General features: G+C 45.1%; 1 protein-coding gene across 1 annotated transcript in view; it reads right to left on the bottom strand.

Moving 5' to 3' along the window:
• The window catches only part of RANBP10 (RAN binding protein 10), a 66,369-nt gene that overhangs the window by 23,407 nt on the left and 17,182 nt on the right, over positions 1–25,780 (bottom strand). The window contains exon 3 of the mRNA XM_045814878.2: positions 17,881–17,933. Coding sequence (XP_045670834.2) covers positions 17,881–17,933 — 53 coding nt within the window. The remainder of the gene's footprint in view (positions 1–17,880; positions 17,934–25,780) is intronic.

Raw genomic sequence — 25,780 nt, forward strand, 5'->3', positions numbered from 1 at the left:
CCAATGACTCAAGCGTCTTTGGGAGATATTTTTGTCTCCATGTATGGGAGCTCAATAACTATCACCAAAACAACAGAGGCTTACATTTCCAAAGGCCTAAAATAGAAAATTTAAGTATTTTGAATGCTTTTCTTCAAAAATAAACTATGTAATTATTTTGACAAAACTACCAAAAAGCTATAAATATGGATTTTAAATTTTAAAAAACTGAAGAGCTCAATTAAAAAAAAAAGTATTCACTTAGAATCAATTCAAGAATCACCATCACCTCAGGGTGTCTGGAAAATAGGTAAGTTTTCCTGTTTTTGTTTTCAATTCCCAAATGATTTAACGATTATACAGATTTACCCAAAGGAAGAAAACTCATAGTCCCTGTGGTACAATGAATAAGGCTTCCCAAAGATTTCCATGTTCTAATCCCACAAGCTGCGAATACACTATCTTACATGGTAAAAAAGATTTTGCAGAAGTGATTAAGGCCCTTAAAATGGGAGACTGGATTGTCCTGGATTATCTGGATGGGGAGACGATGCAATCACAAGGGTCCTTGCAAGAGGGTCTACTCAGAAAAGCCGATGTGAAAGAGATTGTTAGATGCTACACTGCTGGCTTTGAAGATGGAGACATGGGGACACAAGTTAAGAAATGCAGGTGGACACCAGAAGCCAGAAAAGGCAAGGAAACAGATTTTCCCCCCTAGAGCCTCCGAAAAGAACGCCACCCTGCTGAGATCTGGAATGATCAGTGCAGAAAATAACATCTCAGCTCCTTGTCTCCTGCTCATCAGAGCGCTATGAAGTTAAAAAGCTTTCGCAAGAAAAACGCAGAGGTATAATGTATCTTCAATTGAAGCTATCTATCATTTTATAACCAATGTTTTTTTCCAAACACAATTAAGAGCCTGTATGTATATAGAAGGTGCATACGTATGTATGTGAAAGCTAGCTTGGGATGAAAAATGGAATGTTAAACACTTCGTTTAGTATCAGTGGCTGTGGCAGTGGCTTGGTTTGGGGCCACCGTGCTACCTTCCCATCCTCTGGAAAGGACAAGCAACCAATCCACTTAGTTAGCCAATTAGTTAACAAAGTCCTGCCTACTCCATGGGGCTGATAAACTGGGGGTGGTGGGAGGTGTGCAAGCAGCAGAGAAAACATAATATACAAGTAAACCAAAAAGCAAACAAGAAAACACCTGGGTAGATAAAACGTGCCCTGAAGAATACAAAGCCAGGTGATGGGCTAGAAACGGGAGTGGAGATGGGAATAGAGTAGTCAAGTTAGTCCCCACCAAGGCGTGAACCCTAAGCAGATATATGTGCTTAATGAGAAAATCAGAAAAAGAACTTTGGGGGTAAAGGGAATGAGCTCAGCACATCTGAGAAAAGGGAAAAGATGGCCAGTGGGGCTGGAGCCGAGAGAGACTTACAAAGACTCAAGAGAGACTTACAAAAAGACTCGGAGCAGAGTCAACAGGACTCACTGGATGTGCGTGCTGCTGGTTTGAGAGCACACAAGGATGCCTCCCAGGTTTCTGTCCTGGACACATGGGGGGATGGTGGTACCACCTACTAAGAGAAGAAGTAGGCCTTTCAGACAGGTTAAGTTTGAGCAGGTGGGTGGCTATACAAGGCCAGTGAAAGACTGTGGCTCATCCCAGATGCTCAAGGCTGTGATGGGGAACACTCACTAAACAAACAGTGGTGTAGACAGAAAATTTAAAATGAAGTCACTGGAGGATTTTCCTACTGTGTTGCCCTGATACAATGGCTTTCTGTTTTTCCTTTGAGAGAAAAATTCAGGCCAAAGACTAGAAAGGGCAGAACAAACACAGAGAAAGGCACTAGAAGCCCAAAATAGATGAGGAGATGTTAAAGGGCACAAAGTTACTCTAAATGGATTAAGTTACCCCACCCACAATGAATCTTCTCCCCAGGCCTTGAGAGGCTGTACAGCAGAGAGGAGCTGGTACTACCACTGCTGTTCTTGAGAAGAAAAACCGTAAGGCCACAGCCTAACTGCAGTTGCACATTCTGTGGAGAGTCCGTTGTCAGTCTCAAGCTAGGGTCCTACGGAGGGCATGTGGCCTCTGTTAGGAACAGACACTGTAGCCCTGGATGCCAGGGCAGAAGTGTGGCCTGAAGGCTTCTGCAGTCTGGTCCTGGATACAGCCTTGTCCTTCCAAGATGGCAGGCCCTGGGCAGTCACTTGCCTCCTTGGATCTTGGTTCCCTTCTCTACCAAGGGAGGGGGGAGCAAGTGGACAGTGCTGTCAAATAGCCCTAAGGTTTACTTATAAGAAACACTGAGTCTCCAAAACAATCAGCAGGTACGACAAGTCCCATCTGAAGATTGAGGAAACTGAGGCACTGAGAGGCTACAGGAAAGTTCATGGTCTTGTAGATAACACTCTCAGAAGCTCAGTTCTCCTTTCCTTTGAGGGGCACTCAGGTGAGCACCAAGCAGGTACCCATAAGGGTGAAGCTACTACTTCCTCCTTGAGGTGGCCCCCAATCCAATCTCAGGAAAAAGCAAGATGCTCTGAAAGTAGAACACTTAAGTTCCTCAAAGCCTGGGCTCCATTTAAAAAAACTTGAGGTAACCCCTACAAGGTTTTTGGACCCTAGGCTTAGCTGACCTGACCAATACTACTTTCTACTCGTATCTGGCTGAATTCCATCAACTTTAAGAAGGGACTGGGCACAAAGCCTCCTACCACCTTAGATCAATAATAGATCTTCCTGAAATTTTTCTACAAGGATGCTGGGAGGAGACTGGGTCTCAAAGCTCTGTGCTGCCACTGTTCCAATCTTGTGTTGAAGGCCAGCCTGACAGACGAAAGGTAATAAGCACAAAGCAGGTGCAAGCGGCAGAGAAAGAAAGTGTCAGCATTTCAGTCCATGAGACCTTACTCTTCTCTTTACCCTGCCTGAGCTCTGGTTGACCAAGCTGGTTAGAGATGGGTTTCTCTCCCTTGAAGCAACCAAAGTTCTCTGGCTAAAGGGGCCACATGTAAGCATCTTTTTGTTCACCTTGCATAACACCTGGTCCACAGTAGGTGTTCAAGAAATGTCTGTTTTTGTTTTGTTTTAAGATTTTATTTACTTGACACAGAGAGACACAGCGAGAGAGGGAACACAAGCAGGGGGAGTGGGAGAGGGAGAAGCAGGCTTCCCACTGAGCAGGGAGCCCGATGCGGGGCTCGATCCCAGGGCCCTGGAATCATGACCTGAGCTGAAGGCAGACACTTAACGACTGAGCCACCCAGGAGCCTCAAGAAATGTCTGTTGAAGTAAAAAGGGAAACGTGATCAAGGTCTGGCAAGAAGCCTGAAGTACAAGATTGCCAATGGTCAGACCACTTTGTAACACACTGCCGATGGACAATCCTGGTCTTGACTGTGAGTTTTGTTGCTGCCATTTTTCTTTTTAAGAAAAGCAATTAGAGCTGTCTGCCTGCATCTTGTCCCCACTTATACAGATTAATGGTGAAGCCACTTCTGGGCCCTGGAAAGAGGCCTGCAGACAGGCTGTGGACCTGGCTCTACACCTGGATAAGTCATTCACAGTCTCTGAGTCTGTTTCCTCTTCCACGAAACAAGGCAGCTGATACAAATATCTTTGCCAGCTCTGGAAGAATCCATGGTTCTAAGTCCCCTTTCCCATTAAGAGGGTCCAGCAGCTATGGTGACTACTGCAACTCTGCCTGGGAAAGCCTCCCCTCTAGCCCCACCACCCTCTGCTTCAGAAGAGAACTGGAAACAGAACCCCTGCAGCCACAGTCAGCACTTTCTAAGTTGGTAGCAGGAACAATCACCCCCTCTGGGTGTGCCTGGTGCAAAGCTGGAATGATATGCCCAGAAAGGAGAGCTGTCACCCTTACCATAGGGCTAAAGTCAGCTGTCTGAGAGGAAAGGAAACAAGGGGGCACAGCTGCTTGGGTCAGGCCCTGTAGGAAGTCAGGTCCAGGTGGTTCCGAGTCAGAGGATGGCTGGGACTGCACAGCGGGGACAACACTCTGACAGAAATACCACCCAACTAACCATTCTCCCCTCTCCAAAGAGAATAAGCCTTGTCACTCCCAGAGAGAAGAAATGGGAAGCCAGCCTGGCACCCACACAGAAAAGTCTGCCACGTCAGACACCTATCGGATGCCAATGATGCAAGGGGAAGCCAAGCTTCATTCGGGCCAGGAGGCCCTAGGTGCCCACTTCAGATGCTCTGGCACCACCCACTTCCCCTTCCATTATCACTCAGAGGGGAAGTCTCCATCACAGAAGTGTGGGGGTGGCTGAGGAAAGAAAATGGTTCATCATCTTGGCACTCCCAGACACCATCCCTGGTTATAGTGCCCTGGAGGAAGGAGACTCCCATGGGGGTGGCAGGGACTCCGGCATGATTGCTCCAGGAGCTCACCTCATGCAACTTCCATCTGCCAGGACATATCAGGGGCCTCAGTCCCAGGGAGCTAGGAATGGAGGGGACTCCCACTGCCAAGTACAAAGATTTCTGCATCATTACCACGTTACCACAGAATCCGGGAAGGGGGCTGGTACTGTGTTTGCACATTAGCTTCTGGCCCTGGCCCATGACTGACCAGCATACAGAGTCCAGCCCATACCTCACAAAGCTAGCCTAAGCTGTGGCCTCCATACCACCAAGCCAGCCATCTCTCCCCAACAAATGGGTCCCAGTCACTGTTGGGCTTTGGGACTAGGCAGACTTGGGTTTGAATCCCAGTTCTGTCACCTGGCCCTCCGAGTTCTCTCAACTGAATTCTTTCCGGGTTGATGAGAGGATTAAAGGAGAACGACTATGGAACAGCAGCCCACAGGAGGTACTCACCCTCAAGTTTCCCTTCCCTCTCTATTTCTAACACCAGCTTCATGATCAATCCTGGGCACTTGAGACTTCCTGTTTCCTTTATCCCCAAGGGAGGAAGCAGGGGTGGACCACCCATCTCTCCTAACTAACAGCCCACCAATGGCAGTCACAGGCCTGCTCCACCCTTGCTTGTCCCCAGTTTCCTATGGAGGCCACTTGGCCTTCAGAGCACTTGACAGAGCTCAGCAACCATGCCTGGTGGCTCTCAAAATGTCACTCGTGAGACTGGCTATGGAAGGAAGGTGCTAGGCTAGCTTGGCCAGGGTGCTTATTGAGCCTGAGGTTGCTGTGGAGAAAACACATGTGTCCTGGGAGACCTCCTGGCAGGGCTACTTCTCAAGGATGTTCACTCACTCAGAGCCATCCCTCCCTGGAAATGCATTAGAAAAATGTTTCTCCCCAAACCTCAAATATCTTTAAAAAATCTGATAGGACCCAGTGCCTGGAGCAGCTCGACAATGAATAATGGGAAAGCAAAAGAGAACTTTTCACTCAGCAGATGCAGAGGGGTGGCATCAGAGAATGCCCATCGTAGTACTCACATGGCTGCTACCCCAAACGCTCAGAACCCTGGGACCAAGAAACAGGATCTACACAACCCTAGGGCTATGCCTCTGGCAGCTCCAGGCAAAAGGGGTCAAGGGTACCCTGGGAGTCTGCTCAGCATGGAAGCCAAGGAAAGGAGGGCAGGAGAAAAAGGCTCCGCAGGTAGTTGGTGACACCAGAGGCTGATATCAAGTGGAGCCTGTCCTCACAGGGGGATCCAGACCCTATACTGAGATAGGAGCAGGTGTCAGCTTGAAACCATGGGCAAGGCCAGGGTGTGCAGAGCCAGCACCTGCATAAAAGGGGCCTTCCACGAGTCATACTCCTTCCCTGCCCCAAAAGAAATAGATACTGGATGGCCAGGGGATGCACGGGAAAGCCAGAAGGAGTCTAGCTAGGTCTGGCTAGGACATAGCTCAAGTAGCATCTGCCATATCTAACAGAGCTACCCGCCTACACCTCAAGCTCCCATAGGACAGACTGGGTCTGTCACCCATGCTGAATCAGGCTAAGGAAAGGGGTGGCAGTGTCCCGCAAAACTGAAGGGCAACCTCAGCTCCGAGGCCTTGGTAGCTCTCCTCTGGAGTTGGGTTTGCCTTTTCCTTGTCTCCACCGAGCTCCTTTTGAACCTCTGGGGAAAGTCAATGGATGGGTGACCCCCGGTAGTGTAGGAGCCTGTGACTGCACACACTGCCAGATTCCGAGAGATGGGCATGTGCAAAACCCTTCCCCAAAGGAGGCCCAGGCATGGTGGTGCAGTATTTCCAGGACACCTAGATACAGACTCCTGCCCAGCATTAGGGAAGCAAGGGATTGAGCAGTAACTAGTGCCCCCTCAGCTCCACCCTGAGGTGGCCCCAACCTCCAATCATACCATTAGACACTTGAGAATCTCTGTTTTCAGACTGACAAGCTCAGGTTTCAGAACTAGCCCTTCTGCTGTTGATGAAACCTCTTACCTCAAAAGACTTAATTTGTCCTGCAAAATAGTCTTAAATCCAGAATTTTTATCTCTGCTATGGAGGTGGGAGCTGGTATTTAGAAGAAAAGAGGATACTGTAGACAAGAAATCTCCAGGACCAGGAATAATAATTTCCATGCCTGACTGAGTTGCCTCACTTCAAAAGGCTGCCAACCAGCCCTGATATGTTATGGTAATACAGGTCTCCCTGTGGCTGAGGGAAGAGGCCCACAGAAAAGGACCAGGACTTGGCTGGCCACGGGGCCCAGGGCACTGCTGGCTCAGGGGGGAATAGCCCGGAAGCAGAGGGCCTCTTACATGAAACAAGCTCTGCAGCAGCACCAGCACCATTAACTACCATGGGAACCACCAGGGATTTTGAACAGCTACCTGTTGCTTAGGCCCCAACTGTCAAACCACCCTCTGCTCTGGACTTCCCAGTGGAACCTGGGTATCTACCCCTCCACTCCCAACCAGGTCACTTCCCAAGGATATCTCAGACAGAGAAAGAACAGACTGAGCAAGGCAGTGAGGGGGCAGGCATCACCAGGCACACAAACCCCAACCTATTCTTCCGACAGCTCTGGTCCTGAGCAGCTGCTCCAGTGGCTTCACAGAATCCCCTGACTGCCTGCCTTTTCTAGACAAAGCTACTTTGAGGCACCTTATAGGCTTGAACTGCAAGGCCATCACCAGTCGGCTTCTTCCCTTTACCACCCTGCGCGGGCACTCACTTGGGAGGCTTGTATGGTGCCTACAATCACGCCAGGGTTGCTGAGGCCTGTTTCCAGGAACTCTGCCAGGGTTAGGAGGAGGTACATCCAGATTCCCAGTGGGGCCCTGAAGGCTCAACTCACCCAACTGGATTCATGGAGGGACTGAGCAGCCCCCTGGCAGACTCCTGTGAAGCCCTGTAGATCCTGGGGTGAAAGATACCCAAAGACAGTGGTGTTTACAGGTGGACATGAAGGCGGCTCATCAGCTAGGGGAACAAGGGTCTTCAGACTACATGGAGTGGGACAGAAGCAGTGCCTGCTTGGTGGGTATAGACAAAGAGCATTTCTAGAGTACTGGAAATCCACTTACATGCCAGTAAACTTTAAGATGTTCACTGAGCAAAGCCACCTGCTATTGGTATTTGCACTGAACAGACACCTTACACTCCAAGTTATGAGGGTAGGAAGAAAGGATACTGAACAACTGTTATTGTCAGTGCCTGCCGCACTGACAGGGGCTAGCCTCGGCGCTAATGAACCTGATGTAAACACCCATGTTCTGCCCTCATCTCTGCTATCTGCTCTTCCTCTCTCCTATGGCACGTACGAATGTAAAATATCGGCTATTTGCAGAATCTGTCACACCCAGTAGAAGCAGGCCCCAGCCATGAGATCAGGACACAAACTCTCCCGGGGGCACACTCCTAACAGACCGTTCAGGGTAGGCTTAGTTAAGGTAAGCTCTAGGGGAAGGAAAAGATGTTCACTTGAACATGACCATCCTGTGGGAGCAAGGCAGACAGTCCCCTACTACCCTCCCACCCCCCTACCAGGGCCTAGTTGCAAAATGCCACCTGCTTCAGGAGATATGTACCCCCCGAGCCCTCAAACCCCAGCTGTGGAGCTGCTTCTTTTCCAACAGTATGAAGTAAGTATGCCTCAAGGGTTCTCCTTCGAAGGGTTGTAGTAATTAAGGTAATATAAGCCACACCAAGAGAACAGCTGCCTCCCGCACAGAAATGGCAAGGAGGAAATTATCAGCTACCCAGTTCTTTTTTTTTTTAAGTTTTTTTTTTTTTTTTTAAGATTTTATTTATTTATGTGACAGAGAGACAGCCAGTGAGAGAGGGAACACAGCAGGGGAATGGGAGAGGAAGAAGCAGGCTCCCAGCGGAGGAACCCGATGTGGCACTCGATCCCGGAATGCCAGGATCATGCCCTAAGCCGAAGGCAGACGCTTAACGACTGCGCTACCCAGGCACCCCAGCTACCCAGTTCTGATGCAGACGGGGCTACCTATCAACACAGCCTGAGTCTCCCTGGCCCTCTCTGAGGTACAAGGCACAAAAGGAAGATCTGTCTTATCCTCAACCCCTTCAAAGCACCCAAGATTAGGAGAAGCCCAAAACCTTCTTTCTGTCCACACCCCTGACTTTTCTTCCCTGCCTTCTCAATCCAGGGATCGCAGCCCATGCTGCTTGCTGCCAGCTCAAGACGGGAGGGTCGGGCTGCAGGCACTCACCTGCCTGTAGATTATCCTGCCCTGCGTTCAAGCCATTTGCCTAAGGATTCTGACATTCTTATTTTGGACCATATGTGGTCCTTGGTTTCACATTTAATGGAGACCAAAAACATCTTACAAAAAGTCAACATCAAAACTTCTGACCATGCAAGCTGAGACATGCCCATATATCCCTGGGAAAGTCTGACCACCAGTCTCATACCAAAGGTATTCTCTGTTATCGTCTGCTCCCAGGACCAAGTGAGACCCCGAGAGTGGCTACCCCCTACTCCTGACATCCCTAGAGGCAAAGACGTCCTTGCTGAGCCATACAGGAAAATCTACAAGAAAACACTTAAAACATCAACATCCTGACTTTGTTTGCTATGCCATCTTCATCCTCCATAATTCAACTCCAGTTAACATGTACTAACATGGCTACTCAAATACAGAAAACACAGGCACTGGAAAGAAAATGTAGCTTCGATTATACCTAACTCCACTTTGATATACAAACACTCATAAAAGAATTGTATTTATTTGTTTATTTATTTATTTACTTACTTACTTATTTACTTAAGAATTTGGAAATGTATAGGTACTTCCTTCCTCAGTTAGGAAAAAAATATTTTTTCTCCATTATAACAAAAGCTAACATATATGTACCCTTTTTTTTTTTTTATCAGGCACTATCCTAAGCACTTTACAGGAACTCGCTAAATTCTCATGACCATTCCATATGTGAGTTACAAACTAGTATTGTTTCCATTGTACAGATGGGGAAAAGAGAGGCACAGAGCAGTTAAGTAACTTACCTCAGGTAACACAGCGGCCAGGATGCAAATGCAGATGATGTGGCTCCAGAGTCCATGCTCGTAAACACTGAGCTACATACTGTGCCACAAGCTGACCACAACCCTAAAGACCTGTTTCCTCACATGACTAATGTGAGCCCATAGCTGATTCAACGACACTGAGCCCTAACATAGAGAGAAGGGGGGACAGTCACTCCTCTTATAGGTAGAAGGTGGTAGCAGAGCCCCCATGCACCATCAGTGCCACAAAAGTTAGGGCAGACTAGGGAAGCTAAGCTCCAAATAAAGGCTTCTCCCAGCCAAAGGCAGGCTGCAGGCCAGCACAGACCTGACTTAAGACTGGTTCCAGAACCACACTTGGCTTACTGAAGCCATGGCGCTGAGGCAAGATGCAGGAATGGCCCAAGTGCATTTGTGCTCACTCTGGGAGAGTGGTGATAAAAAGATGTGGTCCAAGTCCCAGGGAGGATATTGTTGGGTAAATATGAAGGAGTCACACGAGGCAGGGAGGTAAGTGTCATCACAGAAATGTAGTCAGGGCTAAAAAGGTCAGGCAGCATTGCACAGGGGGACACAAGCAGGAAGGATACCCCCACAACAAGAAGGGCATCTATCAAGGGGCAGAGCAGGGAATGTCTGCAGCGTACCTGGGGCCTCACAAACATGCTGGTGTGCAGCCTGTGTGGAGGGCAGAGGGGGCAGAAGATACTCACAGGTCTGCGTCCCTGGCAGAGAGGTCAGAAGCACAAAATGGGCAAGGGACTGGAAGCGGAGAACAGAGGCTTGAGGTAGAGAGATGAATCAGGAGGCCAAGGAAAGAGCCCAATGGGGAGGCAACGACAGTAAGGATAGAGAAGGGGGACAGATTAAAGACACACTTGGGGAATGGCAGAACTATGGGATGAGGAAAGGGACAGAGCAAGGATTACTCTGAAGAGTGCCACCTGGGAGCTAGGGTGAACGGCGACTGTCAGGGGACACAAGGAAAGCAAGAGGCTCTGGGTTTTGCAGTCAGATAAACTTAGTTTGGAACAAGCAGGTTCACTGTGTGCTAGACCTTAAACAAAGCACTGAGGTTTCTGGAGGTGTGACCTGCTCAAAGACAGAGGAGAGACAGAGAAGTGAGTTGTGTAATTGCCTGGATGGCTCACCAGCTGCCCTTCAACTGCACTTTCAGGCCTTGGTAAAGTATAGTCAACCATTCATAGGCTACAGAGTATTTGGGCCCCTCAAAGAAAGAGAGAACTGCCTCTACCACCCCCACACCTACTTCACTCAGCTACTCTAGGTTCTAATCAGGAACAAGATGCAAGCAGCCAGAGAAACAAGCAGCCCAGGGCAGAGGAGAAAGGAAGGCAGGGGGACGGAGGGAGAGGGAGGGAGGGAGAGAGGGAGAGAGAGGGGGGGGGGGGGAGTGTGTGTGTGTGTGTGTGTGTGTAAGACAGAGGTTATCTCCTACAGTCAAGAAGTACTTACTTCAGAGAGAAAGGGGAGGAGGCTCTCTCTCAAGTTCATCATCTGTTCTTATTGGTTTTACTCACCCTAATCAGGAACTGTAAGAAAAGGGGCTTCAGTTCTACACTTGGGCCTCTCCTTCCTCATAAGCTTCTCTTCCAAGGACTCATGAAAGGCAGGACTAAGAGCCAAGGACCAGGTACTTCTTGACAGCAGCACCTGGGTAGGCCAAGGCTGGACTTCCTAAGTTACCTTTTTCTTAAACTGACTCAGACAAGGGCTGCTCAATTTGCACTCTTCTACTTGCTCTGAATGATAGGGAGACTCGGCATCTAAAATGGCTATCACCAGGCCATTTTATTAACAAAAGAATTCTTGAAACAAATTATCAGCAAAATCCTGAAAGCACAACACTAGTAGTTTGCAGTCTGTTCACCCACTACTCAGAAGACACCAAGCCAGATGAATTATACCCACAGGGCCTGTCCTCCTCCCCATCTCTCTAGTCCAAGATTCCACCATGCTCTTCTGGGCCACTAAGACAGTCTCCTAACTGGCCTCCTTGCACCTGCTTCTGCCCCTGCCCCCTCCAATCTGGGCAGATCACACTCCTGCCTAAATCCCTCAGTGGCTCCCTGTAACATCTTTCGCACTGTCTCCCTGACCCAGCACCAACCATCAGGCCCACAGCTGCTTAAACCCTCCAACCTGAAGCTTTCAGCCCTTAGGCACAAGGCTGCAGGTGACATTATTTTCAAAATTTCTTTTACCCTCTGGTAGCAAATTCATGAAACAGACTGATATATAAATGAATAAGAAAAACCAAGTATATAGAAAACTCCATGGTAGATTGGGAACAAACTCTGTACCTGCATATTTCACAAAACCTGATGTGGAGTATAAATCAGCATTAAGCAAAATTTTTAAAAGGTAGACCACATCATATTCCTGCTCATGATGGAATGAGGTCAGGCTCAGCCAATTAAACAAATAATTAAATAGTGCCCAATTATGTGAAAATTACAGAGCACTCTACTGTCTTAAATACAACCTGGGTTAGGAAGAAAATCAAGAATAAAGAATGTAATAACTATCTTAAAATGAAAAGCTCAAACTAAAACAGCATATCAAATTTGTAAGAAGAGGGCGTGCTTAGGTGGTGTAGTCGGTTAATTGCCCATCTCTCGGTTTCAGCTCAGGTCATGATCTCAGGGTTGTGAGACTGAGCTTCACGTTAGGCTCCAAGCTCAGTGTGGGGTCTGCTTAAGACTCTCTCTCCCTCTGCCCCTCCCCCCCTTCTCTCTCTCAAATAAGTTAATTTAAAAAAAAATTGTGAGGGGTGCATGGATGGCTCAGTGGCTTAAGTGTCTGCCTTTGGCTCAGGTCATGATCCCAACGCCCTGGGATCCAGCAGCATAGGGCTCCCTGCTCAGCGGGGAGTCTGCTTCTCCCTCTCCCTCTGCCCCTCGGACCGCTTGCTATCTTTGCTTGCTCTCTTGCTATCTTTCTCTCAAATAAATAAATAAATAAAATCTTTAAAAAAAAATCTGCGAGAAGTAAAGTAGTACTTAGAAAAAATATCTAACAATAAACATCTATCTTTATTAGCGAGAAAATTAAAATACAATGACAAACCTATACTTAAGAGTACCGGGGGGGGGGGGGGGGGGATAAACAAACCAAAGGAAAGACGGGCAAAGGAAATAAAAGTAGAAGGAAAAATCCTCAACAAAATAAGCAAACTGAATCTAGCTCATACAAAAAGGTTATAACACAAGATCAATATACAAAAATCAATTATCTTTTATACACTTGCAATGAACAACCTAAAAATGAAATTAATAAAACAATTTCATTCACAGTAATATCAAAAAGAATAAAACACTTAGGAATAAATTTAGCAAAAGAAATGTAAAATTTATGATCTGAAAATCAGATAATATTTTTGAAGGAAATAAAAGATCTAAACAAATGGAAAAATGTTTCACATTCATGGATTGGAAGATTTAACATTATTAGGATGGCAATACTTCCCAAACTGATCTATAGATTCAGTGCAATCCAATCAAAATCCCAGCTGATTTCTTTATAGTAATTAACAAGCTGATTCTAAAATTCATACGGAATTGCAAGGAAACCAGGAGAGTCAGAAAAATCCTGAAACAGAAGAAAAAAGTTGAAGGACTCGCACTTCCTGATTTCAAAACTTACTACAAAGCAACAATAATCAAGACAGTATGGTATAGGCAAGGAGAAATATACAAATCAATGGAATAGAACTGAGAATCCAGAAAAAAAATCCATACATTTCTGGCTGAAATGATTTTCAACAAAGGTACCAAGATCATTCAGTAAGGAAAGAACAGTCTTTTCAACAACTGATGCTAGGAAATTTGGATAGCCACATGCAAATGAATGAAGTTGAATCCTACCTCACACCATAAATAAAAATTAAATGGATCAAAACCCTAAATAAAAGTTGTTATCACATGACCCAGCAATTCCACTCCTAGGTATACAATCAAATGAAATTAAACATACATTCACTTGTACACAAGTGTTTATAGCATAAATCGTAACAGCCAAAAAGTAGAAACAATCCAAATATTCACCAACAGACACATGGATAAGCAAAATGTGATATATCCATATAACAGAATATTATTTGACCATAAGAAGGAATGAAGTTCTGATACACACTACAACTTAGATGAACCTCAAGAACATTATGCTAAGTGAAAGAACCCATACACAAAAGGCCACCTGTTATATGACTCCACTGATATGAAATGTCCAAAATAAGAAAATCCATGGAGACAGAAAGTAGATTAGTGATTTTCAGGGGCTACAGGGAAGGAGAATCAGGGAATGACTGCTAATGGGTATGGGGTTTCTCTTTGTGGTGATGAAAATGTTCTAGAACTAGACAGAGGTGATGGTAGCACAACTCTGTGACTACACTAAAACCACTGAAATGCACACTTTAAAGGGGTAATCTTATGGTCTGCTCAGCAGAGAGTCTGTTTAAGATTCTCTCCCACTCCCTCTTCTTCTGCCCCTCCCCCTGCATGCACTCTCTCTCTCTCTCAAATAAACAAACAAATCTTTAAAGAAGTTTTATTTATTTAAGTAATCTCTACACCACACATGAGGCTTGAACTCATGACCCAAGATCGAGTCATGTGCTCTACTAACTGAGCCAGCCAGAACCCCCTTTTATAGGTTTTGATAATACGAATCATAGCCATTTTCCTGTAAGAGAATCAGGCGGCCAAAGCAGAATATACTGAAAGTGATGCCATAAGAAAGAAGTTACTTGGACAAGCTAAAAAGAGAGAAAGGGAAAGTCTTCAAAAAATGTCCTCCCCATAAGACCAACTGGCTCTGATAGATTCGCTGATAAATTTTTCTAAACTTACAAATCAAAAGTAATCTACATATACAGCCATGAAAATAAGGAACCCCTCCCAATGACCTAGTAGGATTCTTCTCAACTAAACAAGATACACTGAATTATCTCAATACACACCCATAAGTCATTTATAAATATAACTGTCCACTTATGATTAAATCCTTCCAGTTAAATATTCAGAATAAGGAAAGGGAGTCCTTTTTTTAACCAAAATCTACCACCTCCTGAAGTTCCATCACACACCTAAGCTCTTACAATTCTTACTGCCCAGGCAGCCCAGCTTAGCCTCCACCCCTCTGGAAGGCCTCCTCTACACTAGTTCACTCTTGAACTATTTACTTATTAGCAAATCTGATCACATTTTGCCTATGTTCAAAACACTCCTGCAATTCACTGCTTAAATAAATAAGGCCAGCACCCTTGACATGGAACATAAGACTCTTCCTTCAACTGGGTCATCCTGACTGTCCCCAGGAAGCTATCCCATCAAACTAGACAACTTATAGATCTACTCACCGGCCTTACTACACCACTACCCAGACCCACCTGGCAAGCTCCTGTATGTCTCTCAACACCAGGTTGAAACACCCTGTGAAGCCATAGTAACCACCCCAACCACCACTCTCCATCAAACACAACAGTATCAAGAAGATACATCAACGCTCAAACACCTCATCTGAAGTTAACACCAAAGTCTCAAATTCTAGACCCAGCCTAGACCATCATCACTCACCTCCCACCAACCCTATATCAAACAGTCCCAATAGCCTTCATCACAACCAAGGGTCTCTTGGAAATCAGAAGCAACAGCCAGGAAGGCTTTAGCTGCTGTCATCTTCCATCTCATGTCCCCAGTGGAATACGTGCTAGTAGCTTTAGGTCCAACTGTTTATGAATGATACTTTCAGTTTTGGAGGATGTATGCTCATTAACACCCCCCAAAACACACACACACACACACACACACACACACACACACACACACACACACACACACCAAAAAAAGCAACCCCAGGAAATGGAAAGTGCCAAAGGGGAAGATTCTGATCTTCCAAATCTAGCATTGGGATGTAGGATGAACAGTAACAGGCCCATCATCATTCCTAAGAGGAATGGCTCCCCTTGACCCCTACATCTGTCCTGTGCTAGGTCTTCCCAGACATTCAGCCCAGCCCCGTATCCTGGGAAAGCCAGAGGCATCCAACCTTCCTAGGGAGAATCCCTATCCAGCTGCAATCTGATTCCTACTTTCTACCTTAAAGAATAATCAGGGAGATTATCAGATATGGCAGGAAGGAAAGCCCTCAGAGCTGGCAGGCAGAGTGAAATGAAAACAGGCATAATACCCACAGAGGTCCCTTTCTCCTGCCAAACAAGAGACGTACCACTCAGGATGTAAAAATAAAAAGATGCCAACTCTCCTGATACGTTACCTCATCCACTGTCTCCGAGCCCCATCTCCTATGGGCCCACACCCTGGGCCTGGACAGGGTCTGACTGCACAAGGACCCTAAATGGACTTCCCTACAATGTTACATTCACAACATCAAAGCACATGACCAGTAGCTGGCCTCCAACTGGCCCAAAAGGGGTCAAAAACCCCATCTTATGAAGGAGGCAAACAGATCTGGCCAGTTCCACATGGCTCCATCTCAAAGAGATTCAGGTCAGCCCAGGTAGACCTTGAACCTCCCCCTCCCACCTCATCTGCTCCACTCCACGGATCTCAAACCAAATGAGCCATGCAAAAAACGGTTCTTACTAAAGAAGGATGAGCATGTGGAACTTAGAATACCAAGCCTAGCACATGGTAAAAGGCTATTTCCAAATCCACCTGAAAGACAGATGTGAGGAGGACTCCTTGATACAAAGACATTTGCTTTTGTTTATTTTGTTTTAAATCGATTTATACTTTTTAAACAAGTAATATATTCACAAGAAAGAAAATGTGAAAACTTTGAAAGATTTCCTTCCTAGTCCTATTCCTAGCCACCCTGTCCTTTCCCAAGAAATAGCTGATACTACAAGTTTTTCTGTAGTTTTCCAAAAATATTCAATGTGCGTACAAGCAGGTACAGATATGCTCATTTTGCCTTTTACATTTTTGCACATTTGGTAGCGTATTATATACACTGTTCTATGCCTTATATTTTCTATGTAACAATACATTCTAGAGATAACTCCAAATCAGTACCTAAAAAACCTCCTCATTCTCTTAATGGCTGCATAGTATTCTTTTCTGTGGATTAACAAAAATTCATTTAACCAATGTTCAGGGTTGCTTGAAGCAACAGTTAATAACAGATTATACTAGTTACTTCTATATAATAAGTCTCTTTTCCCTGCCACCAAAGCTGTGCAAAATTTCCAAGAGCACATTTGGAGTAAGAAAAAGATTAAGGGGCACCCGGGTGGCTCAGTTCGTTAAGTTGCCGACTCTTGATTTCAGGTCAGGTCATGATCTCAGGGTTTTGAAATCGAGCCCTTTGTCCCTCTTCTTCCCCCTCTGTCCCTTCTCCCTGCTTGTGGGCATATTCTCTCTCTCTCAAATAAATAAATAAATGAATAAATAAATAAAATCTTAAAAAAAAAAAAAAAGATCACAGCCACATGCTACACAAAGAGGCCAAACAAGCCACACACATCCTGATTAATAACTAAAAGCCAGTTTTCAGTCAGACCAAAGCCGAAAAATTTCAGACTCCTGACAATTAGTTGAACCCTGAGCAAGTCTAGATTTCAAGTACTTGAAATTAGTCAATTAGGAAAAAAAAAATCTGTGACTGATATTAAGCATAGATGGAAAAGATGCAACGTTTAAGTGCTGCTCTCCCTTTGGAAAAAGCCTGTTACGGGTCTGAAGCACAAAAAGTAGAGGAGCCAGGGCAAAAACACAGGGACGTTGCCTGCCTTCATGACAGTGCCAGGGCAGCTTGCACGATGTCACTTAGGCCATTGAAGGAACAAAGGGACTTAGGACCATCTTCTGGAACCCATCAGCTTCTCCTGGAGGTTTTTATCCCTTCAACTGTACACAGCCCAAGACTGGGCATGAGGCACTGGGCAGAAAGCGGCTGAAAGGGTGCCTGGGTAGTAGCAGAGGACGATCTGCAGGGCCCAGAGCATTTCACAAATCTGAGGTTGCTGACTGCCAACCCAAGTCTTGCACACCTCCTATTTATTAAAAAATTGCCTCAACCATGTTCCAAGTGGGAGGCCACTTAAAGATTCTGATTATTAATAATGGTCAAGTAACAAAGAAGCAAGAGTTGGCAGCAGCCTTCTGCTCAATATATGCCAGAGTCCCAGGCTGATCAAAGGCCAATGGGAGTAAGGGCTACTAAGGCATATCCCCACCAGGAGCAAACTTGGGTTGGTTTTGACTGCAAACAGTTCACATTCCAATTAATTTTTTTGGAATGGAAGCCCATGCCATCCCAGCCAAGGCCACATTTTAAGATCTTCCACCCAATGTCCTGGCTTTAGGTAAGGTAGTCAGCAAAATTCTCTCCAGCCTCTTGGCTGCCGCCATGATTCTTGTCATAGAATGGATCAGAAGAGCAGAACAAATATTCTCTTAACCAGTGACTCACCAGGAAGTCTGTTCATGTTGACGCCTTGAGCTGAGAGTCCTATTCCCATGTACCTTCAAGAAATCACACACAAAAAAATTGTGGTTAGCAAATGATTATGCACCTCCTTTCTAAAATATTTCTTGGGAAAAGGAAAACAGGAAAAGAAATGAATATAGAGATTCTTAACACACTAGTGATTCTTGGAGAGCCTTCACATTTTGATTTTCTAATGAAAATCATCTCAAAGCCTTAAGTAGCTGGAGAAACAAGAGGTAGTGTCTGTAACCAGGAACTTCAGTTTCAGATGAAAGTTTCCTGAAATCACTGCTTCCAGTCCCTTGGTTTCTGGCTCCAGCTAAGGCAGCGGAATCTATCCTCAAGAAGTGCCTGAAGTATGTAGTTGAATCCTAGGTAGTGCTTGGCAGAACAACTCAAGATCAAGGCCAAAGGGACAAGCCACTCTTCAGCAAGGACCAAGTGGAAAAAGTACAGACAGGCTAGATCTGCACAGAATTATCAAGACCCCTCACACAGGGCTTCTCCGAGTATCTCCAAACTCATTACCCTTGCCCCATACATTCACCACTGGCCTCCCTGATCATCCAGTGTTGAGGCAGGGTGTCTTTAGGACCCTAAGACTCTCTGCCCTACTCCTCCCACCCAGGTACCTAAACGACTAAGCCATCCACAGCAAAGTGGGGCCCATGCTGCGCAACTCTGTCAAAGATGTCTCAGTGGCATTCATAAGCATGCAGGCCAGAAAAGGAAATGAACAGGGTTTTTAGTCTGTTTGTAGTATGCAAAGAAATAGTGAGGTATTTCCCCAAGAACTGAAATGAGAGAAATAGGTCATCACCTTCTAAGAGTAAAACAGGAGAAACCCACACATGATGCCTGATACTAACCACCTATGAGTGCCAAAAGGTAGTTGAAAGCTCAGAATACTAAAAACACCAACCAAGAGAGCTGCGGTATAACTTTATGGTTGTATAACAATTAAATATACTTAAGGCCACTGAACTTATACTTCAAGATGGTGAAAATGGTCAATTTTGGGGCGCCTGGGTGGCTCAGTCGTTAGGCGTCTGCCTTCGGCTCAGGGCGTGATCCCAGAGTCCTGGGATTGAGACCCACATCAGGCTCCTCACCTGGGAGCCTGCTTCTTCCTCTCCCACTCCCCCTGCTTGTGTTCCCTCTCTTGCTGGCTGTCTCTCTCTCTCTGTCAAATAAATAAATAAAATCTTAAAAAAAAAAAAAAAGAAAGAAAATGGTCAATTTTATGGTACGTATATTTTACCATACACATTTAAAAAATTTTTTTAAAGCTTTTATTTATTTACTTGACAAGAAAGAGAGAGCACAACCGGGGGAGGGGGAGAGGGAGAGGGAGAAGCCGACTCCCAGCAGAGCAGGGAGCCAGATACAGGACTTGATCCCTGGACCCTGGGATCATCACCTGAGCTGAAGGCAGACACGCTTAACCGAATGAGCCACCCAGGCACCTCCACACAAAAATGTTTTTTAAAGCAATTACATAGGATTGCCTTCTTTTGACCATTTCCAAGTGGCTACATATTTACATTCCAATTATTCCCTGTTGTAAATGATTCTACAAGGAACACTTCCACATACGTTTCCCCATCTTGGATTACTTCTTTCTTTCCCCCCCCCCCCCGACGTGCTCCATGCAGCTATGTACATGCTTCCTAACACTACCTGAGTTCCCACACATGGTGCTCCTGCCTCTCCAAGTCCTTCATCTACAGTAAATGCCCCTTTGCCCTTCTCTAGCTGGCTGTGCTACTGTGTTTTGGGGGGAGCAGCCTCTACCATCCAAATCAGGCAGGGAAGGAAGGCTCTGACCCACACATCTTCCTCTGAAACCAGCTACGCCATAATGCTGGCAGGAACCAGGAAGACAGTGACCAACACATGACCCTGACAACTTGGCCTGCAGGAGTTAGGGGAAAGAGGAGAGAAGGGAAAGGAATAGCACTTCAAAGAGGGACTTGGAAGGCTCAAAGGACTGAGACCCTCAAACTGCCTGAGACCTCCTGCCAAAAATGGACCTTGAAGAAGCATCAGGGGCAGAAGGAGTGTAAGCCTGCTGGCAGGATTCCCATTAGATTAAAACGTGTACTTTTTACCAGAAAAACAGCAGCCCAAATAATCAGCTTCCTTACTTCACATGGTAGAGGCTGCCAAAAGCTGGTCTCCATTCTCTTAATGCCTCAGCTGACCAAGCAGCAAACAATCTCAACTGCTCTGCAGTCATCAATCAACATAATCATGTACAACACAGCCAGGGGTTTCCCTGACTTGGATGTCAGCCCACTCATCCTGCCCTGTTTGGAGGGGCCTGAGTCTCTGCCCCATACCACATGTGATCTCATCCCTGGCGGTTTCCTGACACTAAGATGAGGGTTTGTGTTTAGAGCGCATGTTTCCTGGATGACCCTTAACCACTTAAGGTTAATGAAAATAGGGAAGCTCAAGGAACTTGGCCATCAGCAACAGGGGTCTAATTCCATAAATTTTCATGGGAATGAGGAACTACTAAGGCACATGCACTCAAACACAAGTTGCTTAGCTTCTGCACTGGGGAAGCCTTTTCTACCTCCAGCAGCTAGCCCTCAACACATTCTTATAAACTCTCTGCCCCATAGTGGGACAGTGTTTACCAGTGGATGGCCTGGGAGTCTTTACATAAATCCTAGGGTCAAGTTGTGAACCCAAGTGGATGAGCTAAGGGTAGAGTACCCAGAGGAGATCCAATCCCAAACTTGGGTGCCATGACACCTGCAGGTGTCAATGACACAGGGAGCAACCCCAAAGGAACCTAAGTTGCATATTCATATGAAGTTGGAGTTGAGTCAGTGTTCAAAAGAAATGAGTCCCAACTTTTTCCAAAAGTATGATGTTCTAAAATTACAAAAACACACACCTTCCTCCCTTCCAGCAAATCTTCATGCACTTGAAAACTATTATCCAACCAGTCTGAGATAAGCAGAGGGTAAAAAAGCTACAAGGACCCCATGAATACACTTAAAAAGCACTGGATTGTACACTTTGAAGTGGGGGAATTATATGGTATGTTAAGTTACATCTAAGTCATACTCAACAAAGTAGGAATAAAAAACACTGTCTCAACATAATAAAAGCCATATTATGATAAGCCCACAGCTAACATCATACCCAATGGTGAAAGACTGAAAAACTTTTCCTAAGATCAGGAATAAGACATCGGGGCGCCTGGGTGGCTCAGTCGTTAAGCATCTGCCTTTGGCTCAGGGCGTGATCCTGGAGTTCTGGGATCGAGCCCCACATCAGGCTCCTCCACTGGGAGCCTGCTTCTTCCTCTCCCACTCCCCCTGCTTGTGTTCCCTCTCTCACTGGCTGTCTCTATCAAATAAACAAAATCTTAAAAAAAAAAAAAAAAGGAATAAGACAAAGGTGCCTGTGTTTACTACTCTATTCAACAGAGTATTAGAAGTTCTAGCCAGGGACTCTTGGGTGGCTCAGTCGGTTAAGTGGCTGCCTTCAGTTCAGGTCATGATCCTAGGGTCCTGGGATCAAGCCCCACATCAAGCTCCCTGCTCAGCAGGGAGCCTGCTTCTCCCTCTCCCTCTGCCTGCCACTCTGCCTACTTGTGCTCTCCCTCTCTCTATCAAATAAATAAATAAAATCTTAAAAGAAAAGTTCTAGCCAAAGCAATTAAACCAGAAAAATAAAAGGCACCCAAATTGGAAAAGAATAGGTAAAACCATCTCTGTCCACAGATGACATGATCTTATATGTAGAAAACCCTAAAGATTCCACAAAAGTGCTATTAGAATAAACAAATTCAGCAAAGTTGAAGGAATACAAAATCAACACCTGAAAAGCAGTTGTTTTTCTATACACTAACACTGAACAATGAAAAAAGGAAATTAAAATAATTCCATTTATAACAGCATTATAAAGAATAAAATACTGGGGGGTGCCTGGGTGACTCAATCAGTTAAGCATCTGCCTTCAGCTCAGGTCATGATCCTGGGGTCCTGGGATCGAGCCGCATGTCAGGCTCCCTGCTTGGTGGGGAGTCAGTCGGCTTCTCTCTCTCCCTCTGACCCCCCTCGCTGATGTGCTCATGCACTCTGTCTCTCTCAAATAAATAAATAAAATCTTTTAAAAAAATAAAATAAAATACCAGGGTGCCTGGGTGGCTCAGTCAGTTAGACATCCAACTCTTGGTTTTAGCTCAGGTTGTGATCTCAGGATAATAAGATGTAGTGCTGCATCGGGTTCTGTGATCAGTCAGCTTGAGATTCTCTCTCCCTTGGCCACTCCCCACCCCCTCTCTAAAATAGATAAATAAATCTTTTAAAAAAAAAAAAAGGAATAAAATATTTAGGAATAAACTTGACCAAGGTGACAAAAGACTCGTACACTAAAAACTCTAAAATGTTGCTGAAAGAAACTAAAGAAGACACAAATAAATGGAAAGACATCTGTGTTTACAATTGGAAAGCTTAGTATTGTAATGATGCCAATACTACCCAGTGCAATACACAGATTTAATGCTATCCATATGGAATCTCAAGGGACAATGAATAGCCAAAACAATCTTGAAAAAGACAAAAAAAAGTTGGAGGACTCACACTTCCTGATTTCAAAACTTACCACAAAGCTGTGATAATCAAAACAGTGTTGGTACTGGCATAGAGACAGACATATAGACTATAGTAGCACAACAGAGAGCACAGAAATATACCCCCCCATATCTGGTCAACTGATTTTGACAAAGATGCTAAGACCATTCAATTGGAAAATGATAGTCTTTTCAACAAATGGTGCTGGGACAAATGGATGTCCACATGCAGGAGAATGAAGTTGGGCCCTTACCATACACCATATGCAAAATTAACTTAAAACAGATCAAATAAACAAAGACCTAAAACTGTAAAACTCTTAGAAGAAAACATAGAAGAAAAGGTTTACATTGGAAATGGCAATGATTTCTTGGATATTACACCCAAAGCACAGGCAACAAAAGAAAAAAGTAAGCTACATCAAAATTTTAAACTTTTCTATCTCAAAGGACACCATCAACACAGCGAAAAGCAACCCACGGTATAGGAAAAAAATATTTGCAAAGCATATATGTGATAAGGGTTTAATATCCAGGATATTCAAAGAACTCTTACAACTCAACAAAAAACCAAACCAAACAGAAAACCTATTAAAAATGGGCAAGTACTTGAACAGTTATTTCTCCAAAGAAGAGACAAATGGCTAATAAGCATATTAAAAGATGTTCAGCATCACTATCACTAAGGAAATGTAGCTCAAAACCACAATCAGATACAACTTCATACCCTTTAGGCCAAACAAAAAAAAAAACAGAAAATAACAAGTGCTGGTGAGGATATGAAGATCAGAACCCTTGTGCATTGATGGTACAGCAGCTGTGGAAATGAGTATGGCAGTTAATAATACGGTAATTCTAAGTTTAAAAAGTTAAAACTAGGGGCGCCTGGGTGGCTCAGTCATTGAGCTTTGCCTTCAGCTCAGGTCATAATCCTAGGGTCCTGGGATCAAGCGCTGTGTCAGGCTCCCTGCACAGCGAGAAGCCTGCTTCTCTCTCTCCCATTCCCCCTGCTTGTGTTCCCTCTCTCGCTGTGTCTCTGTCAAATAAATAAATAAAATCTTAAAAAAAAAAAAAGTTAAAATTATGTTGGGGTGCCTGGGTGGCTCAGGCGGTTAAGCACCCCACTCTTGATTTCCACTCAGGTCATGATCTTGGGGTCATGAATCAAGCCCTGCAATAGGCTCCATGCTCATCATGGAGTCTGTCTGAGATTCTCTCTCTCCCTCTCCCTCTGCCCCTCCCCCCCGTTCATGTACTCGCTCTCTCACTCTCTCAAATAAATAAATAAAATCTTTTAAAAATTACACTATGCTTTTAAAATGCCTATTTTTTTTTTTAAAGATTTTGTTGATTTATTTGACAGAGAGACAGCCAGCGAGAGAGGGAACACAAGCAGGGGGAGTGGGAGAGGAAGAGGCAGGCTTCCAGCGGAGGAGCCTGATGTGGGGCTCGATCCCAGAATGCCGGGATCACACCCTGAGCCGAAGGCAGCCACCTAACAACTGCGCTACCCAGGAGCCCCATTAAAATGCCTAATTTTTAACAAAGAATTACATATGATCCAGCAATTCCACTTCCGGGTATATACCCAAAAGAATTGAAAACAGGGACCTGAACAGATATTTGCACATTCATATTCATAGCAGCAGTATTCACAACAGCCAGAAGGTGAAAGCAAACCAATCCAGGTGTCTATTGCTGAATGGATGAGTGGATAAAGAGAATGTGATATATACACAATGGAATATTACTCAGCCTTAAAAAGGAAGAAATTATGGGGCGGCTGGCTAGTTCAGTTGGAACAGCATGCAACTCTTGGGGTAGTGAGTTCAACCCCATGTTGGGTGTAAAGATTACTTAAATAAATACAACTTAAAAAAAAAAAAAAGGAAGGAAATTCTGACATATACTACAACACGGATGAACCCTGAAGAAATTACACTAAGAGAAACAAGTCAGTCACAAAAAGACAAATTTTGGGGACACCTGGGTGACTCAGTTGGTTAAGTGTCTGACTTCAGGGCACCTGGGCAGCTCAGTTGGTTAAGGGACTGCCTTCGGCTCAGGTCATGATCCTGGAATCCCAGGATCAAGCCCCACATCGAGCTCCCTGCTCAGCAGGGAATCTGCTTCTTCCGCTGACCCTCCCCCCTCTCGTGCTCTCTCTCTCATTCTCTCTCTCAAATAAATAACTAAAATCTTAGGGGGAAAAGGGGCGCCTGGGTGGCACAGTGGTTGAGCATCTGCCTTTGGCTCAGGGCGTGATCCTGGCGTTATGGGATCGAGCCCCACATCAGGCTCCTCCGCTATGAGCCTGCTTCTTCCTCTCCCACTCCCCCTGCCTGTGTTCCCTCTCTCGCTGGCTGTCTCTATCTCTGTCGAATAAATAAATAAAATCTTAAAAAAAAAAAAAAAATCTTAGGGGGAAAAAAGTATCTGACTGCAGCTCAGGTCATGATCTCAGAGTCCTGGGATGGAGCCCAGCATGGGGGTCCCCACTCAGGGAAGTCTGTCAGCCCCTCATCCTGGTCGTGCTCACACTCACTCTCTTTCTCTATATTAAAAAAAAGAAAAAAGAAAAAAAGTTAAGGGGCTCCTGGGTGGCTCAGTTGGTTAAGCGTCTGCCTTGGGCTCAGGTCATGATCCCAAGGTCCTGCAATGGAGCCCTGCATCGGGGTTCCCTGCTCAGCAGGAGGCCTACTTCTCCCTTTCCCTCTGCCTGCTGATCTCTCTGCTTGTGCTCTCTCTCTCTGCCCAAATAAATAAAATCTTAAAAAAAAAAAAAAAGACAAATTTGGTTTGATTCCACTTATACAAGGTATCTAGGGTAGTCAAATTCATAAAGACAGAAAGTAAAATGGTGTTTGCCAGGGCCTAGGGGGAGAATCAGGAGTTACTGTTTAATGGAGACAGTTTCAGTTTGGGAAGATGAAAAAAGTTCTGGAGATGGACGGTGGTGATGGTTGCACAACAATGTGAATGCACTTAATGCCACTGAACTGTACACTTAAGAATGATTCAAATGCTAAATTTTATGTTATGTATGTTTTACCACAATAAATAAATGAATACATATCAATGCAACTGCCCCTCCTCCCCAAAAAAGGTTCAAGTTCACTATCATCAGCTATATTTGTTATTACATAAAATCTCTTCCTCTCTTCAAGCTTGGGGATTTAGGATCCAGGGAGACAATACCTTCACTTTCTTTCAGAGGTATCATCTCTGGCCAAAAACCTAGCATGTGGATATGTGTTTATTCAGTTCTGATATCCCCCAAAGACCAAT

Source organism: Ursus americanus, chromosome 21 (assembly GCF_024610735.1).
Source record: "Ursus americanus isolate L20-20 chromosome 21, mUrsAme1.1.p, whole genome shotgun sequence".
Taxonomy (NCBI): Eukaryota; Metazoa; Chordata; class Mammalia; order Carnivora; family Ursidae; genus Ursus; species Ursus americanus.